Genomic DNA, 16,353 nt, shown 5'->3' with positions numbered 1-16,353 from the left:
GTCATCATAATGACATTATGAAGTAGATACCGTTATTATCCTGACTCTATGTAGGACAAAACTGAAGCACAGAGATTAAGTTATTTACTCCAGGTCACACACTTAGTAAGTAATGGACGCAAAATTTGATCCTAGGTAGTCTGGCTACAGAGCCCATTCACTGAAAGGATATTTTGGTCAGGTGGAGGAAATAAGAAGAGAGCTATCAAAAGCACACAAGGAGGAAAACAGACAAGAAAGGCCATAGGTCTGATTTTATTCAATGCCTTCTGTCTAATCATATGCCAAGTATGTCCAAGTAGAGGTTTGGATATAATCACAATGTATATGTTAGAGAAGCAGGAAAGAGAGAGGTATCAGAATAAGGAGGGAGTGTTTTATCTCTGGCATTTAGTTCAAAGTAAGCCATCAAGTAGTCTGAGAAAATACAATAAATTAAAGGTGATATAACTTCTAGGAATTTACCCTATAGCTATACCCACACAGTTATGTAAAGATACATATTCAAGGGGTTCACACTTTTAAAAAATGAAAACAACCTAAATATCCAACAATAAAGGATTAGATTACCAGACATTCATACAATGGAACACCAAGCAGACAGAAAAATGAGAAAGCTACTTACTGAAATAAAATGATATCCACAGTTACTATTAAGTGGCAAATACACATCATAGTGTATATCCTCGTAAATGCTTATCGATGAAAAAATCTCTGGAAGACAGTTAACAGTGGCTACCTCTGGACAACAGAATGACTGAAGGAGGAAGAGACAAGGGCACTTGATGCAGCTTCTACCACTTGAATCTTCTGAAACAGCCACCTGCACTAAACTTGCTCTTTATCCTCTTACAAGGCTTTATTTTTTAATAGCATTTCACTTTCTGAAGTAATTGTATATAATTGATTATTTCCTACATCCTGCTCGAGAATGTCAGCTCAAAGGATGCAACACTATCACTATTATCACCACTATGTCCCTAGTGCTTGACACACAGTAGGTACTCAATTAGTAAGCTTTGAATTAATACATCATTTTTTACAATAAACGTGTATTACTTTTAGATTAGAAAAACTTTTTTTCCTTTAAGTTCGTGATGGGGTTCCCAGAGACAATATGACTACAAATATCAAGAAAACACAAAGGGGGACTTCCCTGGTGGCACAGTGGTTAAGAATCCGCCTGCCAATGCAGGGGACACGGGTTTGATCCCTGGTCTGGGAAGATCCCACATGCCATGGAACAACTAAGCTCGTGCGCCACAACTACTGAGCCTGCGTTCTAGAGCCCATGCACTCTAGGGCCTGTGTGCTGCAACTACTGAAGCCTGAGCACCTAGAGCCTGTGCTCCGCAACAAGAGAAGCCACCACAATGAGCAGCCCACGCACCACAATGAAGAGTAGCCCCTGCTCGCCACAACTAGAGAAAGCCCACGTACGGCAACAAAGACCCAACACAGCCAAAAAAAAAGAAGAGAAAAAAAGAAAACGCGAAGGGAATGTAGACCTGAACTTCCTTGCACACTGTACATAGGGAAGGGAAAAGAAACAGAAACTCATATGCCCCAGGTTTTCAATGTTGGCATTTTACACCTCAAATACCAAAATACTCTCAATAGAAAATCTATTTAACTCCCTACCATCAAATGACTGAGCACCTATTATACCCAAGGCCACGTGCCAAGTCCTGCATATACATAAAATGTAGAATAAATGGTCAGTAACATCAAAGATATAATTAAATATAAGAAAATCTAAGATTTCTTCCAGGTATTAAAGTGCCATGCATTTTTGAGGATTTAGGAGTAAAGATATATGCTCCCTTAAACTTTTTATGTACATGGCAACTGAAAAATGAATGCAATATGAGTTATCACTGTAGTCTGATGGCCTGATACAGGGGGAATAAGGATTTCAGTGGGATTCTAAGAAAAAACAGAATCTATGTATAACTGAAGAGGAAGGAGAAACACATTCCATGAAAGTTTACTTTACAAAGATGAAAGAGCAAGAAAGTGTACGGCTTAGGGAAACCAGTTTGGCAAAGTGGTCAATCAATAGTGCGAGAGGGTGAAACTGGCCTGTGGACAGCCTAACATTTAAAATGTTAAATTTGCACACTATTCTTTCTAGGGTCCTTAGAGAGCCACTGAAAACTTCTAAGAAGGATATCATTTTATGAAGACAAAGGATTAAAGCAAAGAATCTGGCAGCAATACAGAAGACAGATGAGCAGGAAAACTCTGGAGACAGGCAGAGTGAGGACTGTATATTACAATTACTGAAGCTCAAAGTGGCAGAAATGGAAATGAAGGAATGAATATTTTCAAGGAATTTTCAAAGTCTACATGAAGTTTTTGTGATTAAATAGAACATGAGAGAAAGAAGTGGAAAATAACTAGGATTCTACACTTATAAGCAAGGGAGAATGGAGATACTACTAACAGAAGTTAACTCTGATAAATATGGCTTTAGACATGTTGAGTCTGAAGAAGCAGGGAGAAATCCAAATGGAGACCCAGCTAAGAAGCAATTAAGAGACACAAACCAAAACCCAAAGGAGGCCAAAGCAGGAAAGACTGAATAGCTGTCTAACAGATAAATCCCAAAGGATGGAGGAAAATCACATCAAAGAGGAGAAAGAAAAGAGGAGAGGCTAGACAATGCACTCATATTTAAGAGATAAGAGAAGACACAAGTGTTCCCAAAGCGCAGAGAATGTGAGACAAGAAAGGTGTGCGGAAAATAAGAACAGAGAAGCACGACAACAGTCAAGGAAGAAAGAATGATGTTTTCTGAAGAAAAAAATAAAAATTCTTCAAAACAGCAGAAAGAACTCAAATGAAGCCTCTGATGACATGGAAGATAATGACCTTGGAGAAACAAGTTCAGCAGAATGGTAGAAGTAAAAGAGATTTTAGCAAGCTAAAGGAAGGAAGGAGAAAATGAAGTGGAAGCAGCCATTACAAGTAGTCTTTCAAAAGTATCCATAGTGAAATACAAGTACAGACACAAAAATTCAAGAGTGTACACAAAAAATACAATTAATATGTGACTGATGCTTTTTGTCTATTGAGCCAAAAGCAGTCACTGTCACTCAGTTCACTGGACTTTCTCTTCTTCCAAAGGACAAAGTTTTCTTTTCCCAACAGAAGAATGTACTCTTTGGTCATGTGTCAAGTTTAAACATATTCCATTAAACACTCAAAATGTGTAGTATTCAGAGAAGATCTTTCATCGTAGGATTTGACCAGTATATACAGATGAACTACAAAGCAAGCTATTTTCAACACAATGGTTTGACTGATAACTACTGAGATTTTTAGTACTTCAAATTATTAACCAATAAACCTGAGAAGGTACAGTTTATATTTGGTTTCTTCCTCTTTTCAAAGCAAGCTGTTAAGACTAGAGTTTGTTTTTACTTACAAAACAAAAAAACAAACCAAAAAACCCCAGCTTTTTGAGGGCAAATAGTAAACAAACCAAGTGATTTAGAACTTAAGTATGAATATAAGTAGAACAGAGTCAATTATTTTTGACGGCCATAATCAGGTTATACATGTAAGCAATCTGCTGCAGTTTCAGACACTTTGTGAAATACAAAGGGAAGGAGGGTAAGAGGTAGCAAAGCATCATAATTAAAGAGACTAAAACTATTTTTTAAAAAACTTACTTTAAGAATTTCATCCACACAGCTCACATCACCAGAAGCAGATGCCTAAAGAAAGAGGAAAAGAAACACACGTTAGATATGGAGTCATTTCTTATTAGATTTTCATCATTTGTTGCACAGCTTTAACATTATTAGAAATGAGATTAAAATTAAAGGCATATTTAGTATCGCACTACTCTAAGTCAGAACACTAATTAGAATCTTTGGACTAATTTTCTTAAATACAAATTTTCAAGCACTAAAAAAATTTTAATCACCAAGCTGTACATGACTGGAAGAACTTTATATTTTTAAAAAATTTTTTAATTAATTAATTTATCTTTGGCTGCATTGGGTCTTCGTTGCTGCGCACAGGCTTTCTCTAGTTGCGGCGAGTGGGGGCTGCTCTTCACTGAGGTGCGCAGGCTTCTCATTGTTGTGGCTTCTCTTGTTGCAGAGCATGGGCTTGAGGCACGCAGGCTTCAGTAGTTGGGGCAGGTGGGCTCAGTAGTTGTGGCATACGGGCTCTAGAGTGCAGGCTCAATAGTTGTGGTGCACGAGCTTACTTGCTCCGCGTCATGTGGGATCTTCCCAAGACCAGGGCTCGACCCGTGTCCCCTGCATTGGCAGACGGATTCTTAACCACTGCGCCACCAGGAAAGTCCCAAGATAAGATTCCTTAAAAAAAAATTTAAGGACTTCCCTGGTGGCGCAGTGGTTAAGAGTCTGCCTGCCAATGCAGGGGACATGGGTTCGAGCCCTGGTCCGGGAAGATCCCACATACCGCAGCGCAACTAAGCCCCTGCGCCACAACTATTGGGCCTGCGCTCTAGAGCCCGTGTGCCACAACTACTGAGGCTACACGCCTAGAGCCCACGCTCCAAAACAAGAGAAGCCACCACGATGAGAAGCCCGTGCACCGCAACGAAGAGTAGCCCTCACAGCAACAAAGACCCAACGCAGCCAAAAAAGGAATCTTATCTTTCTTACACTTGGATTAGAAATAATTTTTAAAATGTACTTTTTTCAGGTGAACAATTTGTCAAAAATTTAAAAGCTGGTTTATATACAAAATATACCATGGTACTGAGATCATCATTTCACATAAATAACAAACAGAATAAAACCAATATTATTGAAAGATTAGTTGTCTGGAACATGCTGGACATTTTACATAGTATTTCTTAAATCTCGAAAGTTAATTTTATTCTGAAGTACAAACAGGAACTGGAGAGCTACAGTGAAGTCTAACTCTAAGGATCATGTTATATTATTTGAAGAAAGAACAAGTTACCACTTTACTGTTCTCTTGAGAGGAGTAATTATATGACAAATGCTACAAACAATGAGTTTCCCAAGGCCACAAGAAAGATTTTTAAATGTCCTTAAGACAGCATTTTACCTATTCCTGATCCCTTCCCCCACCGTTTTAAGCTATGATTTTCAGCTACTGATATTACTTAAAATATTTTTTATTGCAAAAACTAGATTAAAAGATAAAATTTCAGCTATTTCACAACGAATACTCACTTCTTTGGTTATTCTGAATACCATGTTTTGGTACATAGTTATAACTACTGTAAATTTCAAACCACCACTATGCCTGGAGCAGCTGCCTCAAACCTTTAAGTGTAACCAGAGAAAAGGATCATGGCCTCCAAACCATAAAACATTACCATCTTCATGTACCCAAAAAAGATCCAACATTCACTGCAACGAACCATGCCCACATCTCATTGATGAGCATCACAATGAGAAGAGAAGTAATTTTTTTTAAAACAAAAGAACACAAGATGTATTGTTCCATAAAATCAAAACGAGGTAATCTAAGGTATTGATAGACCATGTTTTAATTCTGTAACTGACTTGTCATTTTAATATTTGAGAACAATGAATGACATTTTCTCTACTGCTCAAGAGGGGCAGCTAAGAGCTCTACAGATTCACTTGGGAGTCAATCACAAGTCTTTCCTTAAACTTTTACATTGCTTACTATTAAGACAAAGAGACAGTTCAAGTTCAAACATAATTTCAGGGTGAATTGCTTCATATAGTTACAATGTTAAAAAGCTCTAAATGTGTGACTTACATCCAATGGTTGGGAAGGTATTTTCAGCTTGGTGAGATGAGCTTTGCTGCTGGGCTTTAGTTCAGTCATACTGTTGCCATGAGATTGGCTGCTGTAGTGTTCAGAGGACAGTTTTGGTTCCATGGATTCCTGTCCATCCATAGGCCGCACATAGGCAGTGGGTTTCTGTAACATTGAACTGGACTTTGACATCAATGAAGGCGGGAAAGACTGATTTGAGTGCTGCCCACTTGAAAAAGGTACTCGGGAAGGAGAATCCCAGTTTGCATCAGGGTCCCGAGGTGATTTGGAACGTTGATGTTCCTTGCTATGGTGATCATTCCCATGAGACCTGGAATGACTGGAGCTTAATGAAGAAACAGCCTGGGGTTTTCCAGGGCTGGAAGAGCGTGATTTGGAGTGTTCTGATCCATGCTGGCCTTTTTTCCGGCTACTGCTCCCACCACTGCTGTATGAGTCACGGTCATGCCTCTGGCCACTGCTATTAGCGCCACTGCTGGCACCTGCACTGGCCCGCTGGCTACTGTGTCCACTCTGTAAACCTGAGGACCGTTTCTGAGACTGAGAAGTGCTGGGTGCAGGTCCTACTGGAGTCCATTTGCTACTCTGATGAGAGCTCCCATGTCTCTGTTCAAAGAAATTTGGGTTAGATTTTTCATCTGCTGTCGGCGGTACTGTAGGCTTGGGTATTGCAACAAGCTTTGGTATAGATCTGTCTCCTATGAAATCCTTCATTTCATCGTAGTTTCCAAGCATACTCTGAATACGACTTGACAGCTTATCTTCTTTGCTAGTCTACAAAAACAATTGTAAAATAAAATTAGCAAAACTAGAAATAAAAGATGCTTCTAAACTAACTTTACAAACTTCAAATGGAATGGAACTTTTCAAAAGGAAGTCTCATCTCATATCTTAAGGTTAAAATCTCAAAACAAACTCCAAATGTATATATTTTTATGATAAAAAAATGAACTGAAAGTGAAAAACCTTCATGTTGAAACACAAATGTCCTAGAGGACACTGAGAAATATACACAATAGACTACAGGAGATTTTTTAAAAATCCAAATTCACCAATAAATATATTGGAACAGTAGTAAAATCTTTTGAAAAGCAGGAAAATTATGCCTTTATGTAATTAAGTTCCAAGTCACAGATTAGCCAATACGCACATTTTGGCAGTCTAGGAAAACATCATATTCCTTATAATTCAATGTTATAGTTAGAGGCAGAAATAAAAACTTAGTTAAACAAGTTATATGCAAATGACTTTTTAGAATTCCTTCTGTTACTGTGACTCAAGAAGTTAATAAAAATCAACAACAAATTAAGCATGGAAAATCCAGTAATAAAGTTTTAAATCTTGACTATTAATTCTGACCATCAAATGCTCCAACTTTTGAAGTCAATAATACATACTTTAAGTTTCAAGAATTATTCTTGAATAGTAAGGTCTAAGATGTCTACAAGCTTTAGGACTCTTTTGTATTCATATACATGAAAGAAAAAAGTTGACTGATTACATTAAAAGGGAAATCAAGACTTTGAAACAAACAGAAAAGCCTGAACCACCACTATTTATTTTGAGGTTGGCAGGAATCAGTAATGACTTTAGATTATTTGAAAATCAGTCTGAAAGGTAAATCTACAGCAATTTATTGACAACATCAAGATCAGAAATCAAATCCAATTCATTACAATGTAATTACAAAATAAATTGTAGTATGATTCAAAGAATCTGGACCAAACTCCTGTTTTTTTCCAAAATGTCTTTTATCCCAAAGTTTTGTGTTACACTCATAAATGATGTTAGTATAACTGGCCTTCACTGGACAATCCTTATAAGCTCTGAATAAATGGTTTTTATAAAGCTCCCAAATGGTTTCTACAAACACCAAATGTTATAAGGGTAAACCCAGGATATGTCGTTACATTCATATTTCATCAGAAAAAAGTCTAACCCACTCTCAATCTCATACTATAAAGCCAACAATGGTCACTAGTGCTGCAATACATAGTATTACAACTATTATACACAATACAAGCCTTTAAATTATAATAATACTTCCAATGAAATCCAAAGCCAAATCAAACATTAGAGAGACATTTGTGGCCACTACAGCTACAACAGTCATCAGATTCAGTGTTTTATGTAATCCCAAATCAAGTACCATGATAGTTAAAAAAAAAAAAAAAAGCAATTAGTTCAATTTATTGAACGTTTGATAACATGCTTTAATCTAAATTTGATATTGTTAATTAAGCATTAAACATATAGAAAATCAGAATTTAGTATATAATAACAGAAAAAGAATCAGATTGATGCTGAAGACACATTTATTCAAACTTACTAATAATCACTGAAACTTAGTAAACTAAGTAAGCAAATGGCAAGAAATAGGGAGAAACAAAAGAATCTATGAAATATTTGTCTTTGATGTTATACCCAAACAGCCAAGGAAACAGCAGACAATGCATAGTGATTCACAAACTTTTAATTTAATTCAAGGCTCAGAAAGGTGAAATGCCTGCTCAGGGTTAGTGGTAGAGCCAGTAATACAGATATGAATGTTTGAGCTACTCCAGACCATATTTCAAGAGTATAGGGTAGCAATGGGGGTAGGGATGGGGGGTTGTGAGGATGACGTTAGGGTACTAGTGATGCTGTAGTTCTTGATTTGTGTACTAATTATGTGAGGATGCTCATGTGGTGAAAATTCTTTCACTTGTAACACTTACTTTGTGTACTTTTCTATAGTATGTTATACTGCAATGAAAAGTTTACATCAAAAAAGTATATTCTATTATGAGAAAAGGAAAAACTGTTAAAAGGTGTAACATAATAACTCTTTCTAATATAAAAACTCAAGTTTAAAAATTTTAAAAGCAAAAAATGTTATGTTACAGGGGAAAAAACATTCAACAGACAACTTACAACTTTGTATGGCTCAGCAAAGAGAGGAGAGCTAGGTGGGAAGGCGTCGTCCCCCTGCTGAATTTCTTGATTCCGCCTTTCCCGTTCTTTCATACGCAGCACATTCCGGTCTTCACGGTTCATGTTGCTATGAAGAGAAACACAACCTTTACATCACAGGAAGAAAAGGAAAAATTAAATGTTCTGTACTCATTTTGTCACTTTAACGCTTCAATCGGAGATTCCCTTTCAACTTTCAAGTAATAACAGGCATTAGCACTGAAGTTGGGTTTTGGCAACGGTTTTATCAACTAAACCAACAGTGTCTTCCACAACTACCCAGACAGGAAACATTAGCCCAGAATATTAGGATCCACCCCACTGAAATACTTAACCTTATGAACTTTTAAATGTTCTGCTAGCTAAAAGTCAACTAAAACTTCTATATTCAAAGGGAAAGTAGTACTTAAACCCATAATTCTTAATATTTCCTATAAGCCTTCTGTGGTTTCCTCTTCAGAAATCTAGCTATTCTTTGCCATTAGAGGCATACAACCCACTCCCACCTACCACCCTCTCCCCCCAGGGTCCAGTGCTTTTCTCTACTTTGCATCTACCTTATCTTGATTTCTTTTTGTCCCAAACACAGCTTCCTTGGTGTCCATCCTTATGGCAGTTTGACCTCAGCTTTGCTGTTGCTCTAGATACCCTAAAAAACGACATTTCTGCTCTAAATACATTAATATTTCAATTAGCACCTCAATAAATGGCAAAACTGAGGCTTTCAGCAATAGAATCTAAAATTAACTTGGGTTAGTAACAGTAGTCGAAATTGTATGGAAAAAGAAAAAGTCTTTTGGGAGAAAGGGTAAATGAGGGTGTCATTTCTATAATCATGACAGTATGTTGTCATACTGTTGTCACTAAGAACAAACCAAAGAAAATATTTTATTTATAGCAGCAGGAATTTTGGTTAAATAGATAATGAAAAATGTTGTCAACACACTCTTCCCAGGAGATAGATTTAATCATCTGTCCTGGTTATGTTTTGTTTTGTTTTGAAAGTCCTGTTGGCGGCCAAAGGGAAAAAACAGGTTATACTGTGGAGTATTTCCAGCCTTATGATTCATAAATCAAATCAAATCAGAAAATTAAAGTCAATCAAGACTGGGGGAAACTATAATCATAAAATGAGAATGGACAGCAAAACCAATATATTCTTGAGGACTTTTATAAGTACAAATAAACATTCAAAGATAAAACATCCTGATTTGCACAGTTTAATATCATGCAAATAAAGCAATTTAGTGTTTAAAAAAATGTTCTAAGTGTCCAAATATGTATTCAAGTTCTTTCTTACATGCACAATTTTCTAATAAATTTATAAAAGAATATAAACTATTTTGAGGTTATGGAAATAGTGTGTGCTTGCTTTGGTCTCCCATCAGAACCACAAAAAGTATTTGATTCTTTCTTTAATAAATACCATAAAACATCTACACTTTGGTACTCAAAAATAAAAACAAAGAACATTTATTATCCTCCAGCACACTTGAACCAACTAATAACTGTATATCACCAACAGTCAGGTTTCAAATAGACCTCTAGGGCTATGGTGCTGCAACATACAAACTTATCTGTATCTGTTAGGGTCTATGTTAACGACCGATTTCCTTATGTTTCCCTAAATTTAGTTCTTGAAAGATCAGAAAACAACAGAAATGCCTTATTTAAACTATGATTTAATTTTATGTATTCAACAGCACTAAAATAATCATGCAAGAAAAACGTGAACATTTACTTCAAAAACGGATGATTCCCACAACAAAATTCCTCCTATAATTCAATAATAAAAAACCTTTTCTTAAACAATAAGTCATCACACTGAATACTTCCTCTTTTAAACAAGGCTGCCAAGAAGCTCATAATGAAATTAAATGATTATAAGAACTAATATTAAGTTCTATAAGCTTATAGAACTATAAGCTTATAGAACAATAACTTATATAGAACTATATAAGCTTATAAAAACTAATATTCTAGTTGTAGCTCTTATTCTCTAATTTTTTTCTGATTTGACTTATTTTCACATCTAATATGTCAGTTCTATTCTTTTCTCCTGTGTCTTTCAACATCAGTATCTCTGCCTAAAATAAAGTTTTCCCCAAAGCAGTAATTCCAGTAATTCCACTTGAGCTGCCCTAAAATTATTATGAAATTTAAGTATGACTCAATTTGAAGTATATCTCTGTTTGTAGAGGCAAAACGATATTCCTCAGGACATCTGCAACTGTACTGAAACAGGATTCAGTAAAAAATAACAAATTGCTGTATCACAACAATATGTGACTACTAGATAAAAAAATTTTTAAAAGAAAATTAGCAAGTAGAAAGGAGGTTCTTCATCTAAAATTTTTAATTACTTAAGGTACATTGTTTAAGTACCCATCCAGTACTTATTTTAAGTTGATATATTAATGACAAATTTTTTCTTCCAGTTTTACTGAGGTATAATTAATATACAGCACTGTACAAGTTTAAGGTGTACAGTATAATGATTTGATATATATCATGAAGTGATCATAACAGTAAGTTGAGTGAACATCCATCATCTCATATAGATACAGAATTAAAGAAATAGAAAAAAATTATTTTTCTTGTGATAACTAATGATTTACTCTCAACTTTCATATAAAACATACAGCACTGTTAATTTTATTAATCATGTTGTACAGTACCTCCCTAGTACTTATTTATAACTGGAAGTGTGTACCTTTTGACTGCCTTCATCCGATTACCCAGACCCTGACCCCAACACCCCCCATCTCTGGTAACCACAAGTCAGATCTCTTTTTCTGAGTTTGTTTTTGAAGTATAATTGACCTCCAACACTATGTTAGTTCCTGTAACACAACATAGTGATTTGATATTTCTATAACATTTGAAACTGATCACCACAATGAATCTAGCTAAGATATGTCACCATACAAAGATATTACATAGTTATGACCATATTCTCCACACTGTATATTTCAAACCCTTGACTCATTTACTTTGCAGCTGGAGTTTGTACCTCTTAATCTCCCTCACCTGTTTCTTTCCTTCCCCCCCAATCCCTTCCCTCTGGCAACCACCTGTTTGTTCTCTGTATCTAAAACTCTGTTTCTGCTTTGTTGTTTGTTTGTTTTTTAAGATTCCACATATAAGTGAAATCATACAGTATTTGTCTTTCTCTAATTTATTTCACTTAACATAATACCTTCTAGGTCCATCCATATTGTTGCAAATTGCACAATTTCATTCTTTGTTATGGCTGAGTAATTTTCCATTATAAATATTTATAGATCACATCTTCTTTATCCATTCATCTACTGATGGGAACTTCAGTTGCTTCCATATCTTGGCTATTGTAAATAATGCTGCAATGAACATAAGGGTGCACATATCTCAAGTGTTTTTGTTTTCTTCAGGTAAATACCCAGAAGTGGAATTGCTGGATCATATGGCAGTTCTATTTTTAATTTTTTGAGGAATCTCCATCTTGTTTTCCTTAGTGGCTGCACCAATTTACATTGCCACCAACAGTGCACAAGGGTTCTCTTTCCTCTACATCCTCCCCAACACTTTTTATTTGTTTTCTTTTGATAAAGGCTATTGTGTGTGAGGTGACATCTCATTGTGGTTTTGATGTGCATTTCCCTGATGATTAACCATGCTGAGTATCTCTCCTGTGCCTCTTGGCCATCTATAATGTTTTCCTTGGAAAAATGTCTACAGATCCTCTGGCCATTTTTCAATTGGGCTGTTTGTGTTTTTTATGTTGAGCTGTATGAGTTCTTTTACATTTTGAATATTAACCACTTATCTGACAGAGCATTTGGAAATATCTTCTCCCACTCAGTAGGCGGCCTTTTCATTTTGTTGATCATTTCCTTCACTGTGCAAAAGCTTTCTAGTTTGACACAGTCCCATTTGTTTATTTTTGCTTTTGTTTCCCTTGCCTGAAGGAATATATCAAAAAATATCACTGAGACCAATGTCAAAGAGCATACTATGTTTTCTTCTAGGAGTTTTATGGTTTCAGGTCTTACATTTAAGTCTTTAATTCATTTTGAATTTATTTTTGTACATGGTGTTAGAGAGTAGTCCAGTTTGACTCTTTTGCATATAGCTGTCCAGTTTCCCAACACCATTTACTGAAGAGGCTATATTTCCCTCATTGTATATTCTTGTCTCCTTTGTCATAGTTTAATTGCTCATGTACGTATGAGTTCATTTCTGAGCTCTCTGTTCTGTTCCACTGAGCTATGTGTCTGTTTTTGTGCCAGTACCATACTGTTTTGATAGCTGTAGATTTGTGGTATGGTTTGAAATCGGGGGACATGATGCGTATAGCTTTGTTCTTTCTCAAGACTGTTTTGGCCATTCAAGGTCTTTTCTATTTCCATACAAATTTTAAAATTATTTGTTCTAGTTCTGTGAAAAGTGCTACGTGTATTTTGATAGAGATTGCATTGAATCTGTACATTGCCTTGGGTGGTATGGTCATTTTAATAACATTAATTCTTTTAATTCATGAACATGTTTATCTCTTTCCATCTATTTGTATCATCTTCAATTTCTTTCATCAGTGTCTTATAGTTTTCCAAATACAGATCCTTCACCTCCTTAGTTAGGTTTACTCCTAGGTATTTTATTCTTTTTGATGCAATTGTAAATAGGATTATTTTCATAGTTCATTGTTAGTGTATAGAAATGCAACAGATTTCTGTATAATAATTTTTTATCCTGCACCTTTACCGAATTCACTGATGAGCTCTAGTAGTTTTTCGGTGATGTCTTTAGAATTTTCTATTTATAGTATCATGTCACCTGCAAACAGTGACAGTTTTTACTTCTTCTTTTCCAATTTGGATTCATTTCTTTTTCTTACCTGTTTGCTGTGGCTAGAACTTCCAATACTATGGTGAATAAAAATGGCAAAAGTAGACATCCTTATCTTGTTCCTGATCTTAGAGGAAATGGTTTCAGCTTTTCACCATTATGTTGTTAGCTACAGGCTTATCATATACAGCCTTTATTATGTTGAGGTATGTTCCCTCTAAACCCACTTTGCGGAGAGCTTTTTATCATAAATGGACACTGAATTCTGTCTGAGGCTTTTTCTGCATCTATTGAAATGATCATTTAATTTTTATTCTCCAATTTGTTAATGTGTATAACACTGATTTTCAGATGTGGAACCACCCCCTTGAACCTCTGACATAAATCCCACTTGATCATGGTGTATTATTCTTTTAATGTATTATTGAATTCAGTTTGCTAACATTTTGTTGAAGATTTTTGTATCTACATTCATCAGTGATACTGGTCTGTAATTTTCTTTTTTTGTGTTGTCCGTGTCTGTATCAAGGTAATGCTGGCCTCAAAGAATGAGTTTGGAAATACTCCTTCCTTTGCAATCTTTTTGAACAGTTTGAGAATGATAGGTGTTAACTCTTCTCTAAATGTTTGGTAGGATCCTCCTGTGAAGCCATCTGGTCCTATACTTTTGTTCGTTGGGACTTTTTAATTTTTTTTTTTTTGCGGTACGCGGGCCTCTCACTGTTGTGGCCTCTCCCGTTGCGGAGCACAGGTTCCGGACGCACAGGCTCAGCGGCCATGGCTCACAGGCCCAGCCGCTCCGTGGCATGTGGGATCCTCCCGGACCGGGGCACGAACCCGTGTCCCCTGCATCGGCAGGCGGACTCTCAACCACTGCGCCACCAGGGAAGCCTGGGACTTTTTAAATTATTGATACAACTTCATTACTGGTAATTCGTCTGTTCATATTTTCTACTTCTTCCCAATTCAGTAAAATTCAAAACAGTTTTAAATGAAATCCTAGGGACAAAAAGAAATGCAAAGAAATATCTGCAACTTTAGTTGGTTGGTTGCTGGTAAAGATAATGGTGTAGCAATTTTATTGCTACAAGACTGAACAAATAAGTAAATGTAAACATCCTGAAACTTTTAGGGAACTAGGGACCTTACTATGAGGAAACAGATACAAATATAGAGTGGAATAAGGAGAAAAAGAACCTTTGGGGATTAGGAGGTAGTACTATGAACTCATGCTTATATTAAAAATAAAATAAATTATACCTAAGTATATATACACACATATACATATATACACACACACATATATGGTGTCTCTAGCTCCATCCACTGAAAGAGTCTAGAAGCAGTGACAATCTGGTAGAAAGAAGCACCCGCAGCAACCAAATTTTGTTTTCTAATATCATTCCCTGCTAAAATGGAATAGGACTTCTTGGGGAAATAGTGAATTCCAGAGTTACAGCAAGGAAGGTAAAAAGTGAGCCTAAAGTATCTTGTTGTAACAGTAAGAAAATGCTCAAAAACAGATGGAGACATATCAAAAGGACACAAGATCCAGCTTGAAGGGGCTCTCACTGGTCAAATTTTAAAACATGAGCATCACAATGAACAAGCAACAGAATATAACAAATTGAATGAAAAAAGAATCCCTGAGAACTATACCCAATATCTTGTAAAAATCTATAATGGAATATAATCCTCAAAAAAGCCAGAATCACTATGCTGTACACCTGAAACTAACACAATATTGTAAATCAACTATACTTAAAAACAAAAGAAAAATCCCTGAATCCGCAGAATAATAGCAAAGAATAAAATTAAAAGACAAATAAGTCAGGGAGCAAATGTACTTCTTCATAGAAAAATGCCAACTAATAAATGTAGGAGAAATGAAAGAATTAAAAAATCGCTTTTTCTGCAGCCACTAAAGTAATAATTAAGGCAAAAAACATCAATGGATGCTAAAACCATTGGGTAAAAATTTGGGAGGCAATGGAATATTCAGTATCACCCCCACAGAATATCAAGTATAAAGAAAAAAATCTTTGAAGTAGAGAAGTAAACACTACCCATAATCAAGTGATCAGACTTATATCAATAGTGGGGCAAACTGACATCATGTGCCTTCTAATGTGATGCACTAAAGACATATCACCACCTCAGTATTCTACCTGCTAAAAATATTTAACCTGAATCTAATCACAAATAAGCAGACAAACCTAAACTGAGAAACATTCTTCAGAACTGGCCTGGACTCTTCAAACAATGTCAGAGAACAAAAGGAGAGACAAACAGACAGGGGCAGGCACTGGAGATTATGTCTATATTCTACATTCAAGATGACACAACAGGACTTCCCTGGTGGCACAGTGGTTAAGAATCCGCCTGCCAATGCAGGGACACGGGTTCAATTCCTGGTCCAGGAAGATCCCACATGCCGCAGAGCAACTAAGCCCATGAGCCACAACTACTGAGCCCACATGCCACAACTACTGAGCCCACATGCCACAACTACTGAAGCCTGAGCACCTAGAGCCCGTGCTCCACAACAAGAGAAGCCACCGCAATGAGAAGCCTACACACTGCAACGAAGAGTAGACCCCGCTCGCCACAACTAGAGAAAGTCTGCGTGCAGCAATGAAGACCCAACGCAGCCATAAATAAATAAATAAATAAGAAAGAAAGAAAGAGGACACAACTAAATGCAATGCATGATCCTTCATACCCCAGACCCTGGATCTGAGGAGGAAAAAATGATTGTGAAGGTCATTAATGGAAAACTTGGGAAAATTTTAATATGAATGGTATTTCAGA

General features: G+C 36.2%; 1 protein-coding gene across 6 annotated transcripts in view; it reads right to left on the bottom strand.

Annotated features, from left to right (window-relative positions):
* The window catches only part of AFF4 (ALF transcription elongation factor 4), a 93,223-nt gene that overhangs the window by 54,320 nt on the left and 22,550 nt on the right, over positions 1–16,353 (bottom strand). For 4 of the 6 annotated variants that reach the window (XR_003430997.1, XM_027097828.1, XM_027097799.1 and 1 more), the window contains 4 exons: positions 9,276–9,367; positions 8,680–8,806; positions 5,746–6,540; positions 3,678–3,722 (listed from right to left, as the gene is read on the bottom strand). Coding sequence is in view for 5 of the 6 variants with exons in the window: in XM_027097828.1 (XP_026953629.1) it covers positions 3,678–3,722; positions 5,746–6,540; positions 8,680–8,802 (963 nt within the window). In the remaining variant the exon portion in view is untranslated. Of the gene's footprint in view, positions 1–3,677; positions 3,723–5,745; positions 6,541–8,679; positions 8,826–9,275; positions 9,368–16,353 lie in introns of all 6 variants that reach the window. The other 2 variants (XM_027097819.1, XM_027097809.1) reach the window with 2 other exon arrangements.

Source organism: Aethalodelphis obliquidens, unplaced genomic scaffold (genome assembly GCF_003676395.1).
Source record: "Aethalodelphis obliquidens isolate GAN/ISIS:26980383/991018 unplaced genomic scaffold, ASM367639v1 scaffold4, whole genome shotgun sequence".
Taxonomy (NCBI): domain Eukaryota; kingdom Metazoa; phylum Chordata; class Mammalia; order Artiodactyla; family Delphinidae; genus Aethalodelphis; species Aethalodelphis obliquidens.
Note: the sequence above shows the minus strand (reverse complement) of the source record. Positions and strands in the feature narration are given on the sequence as shown.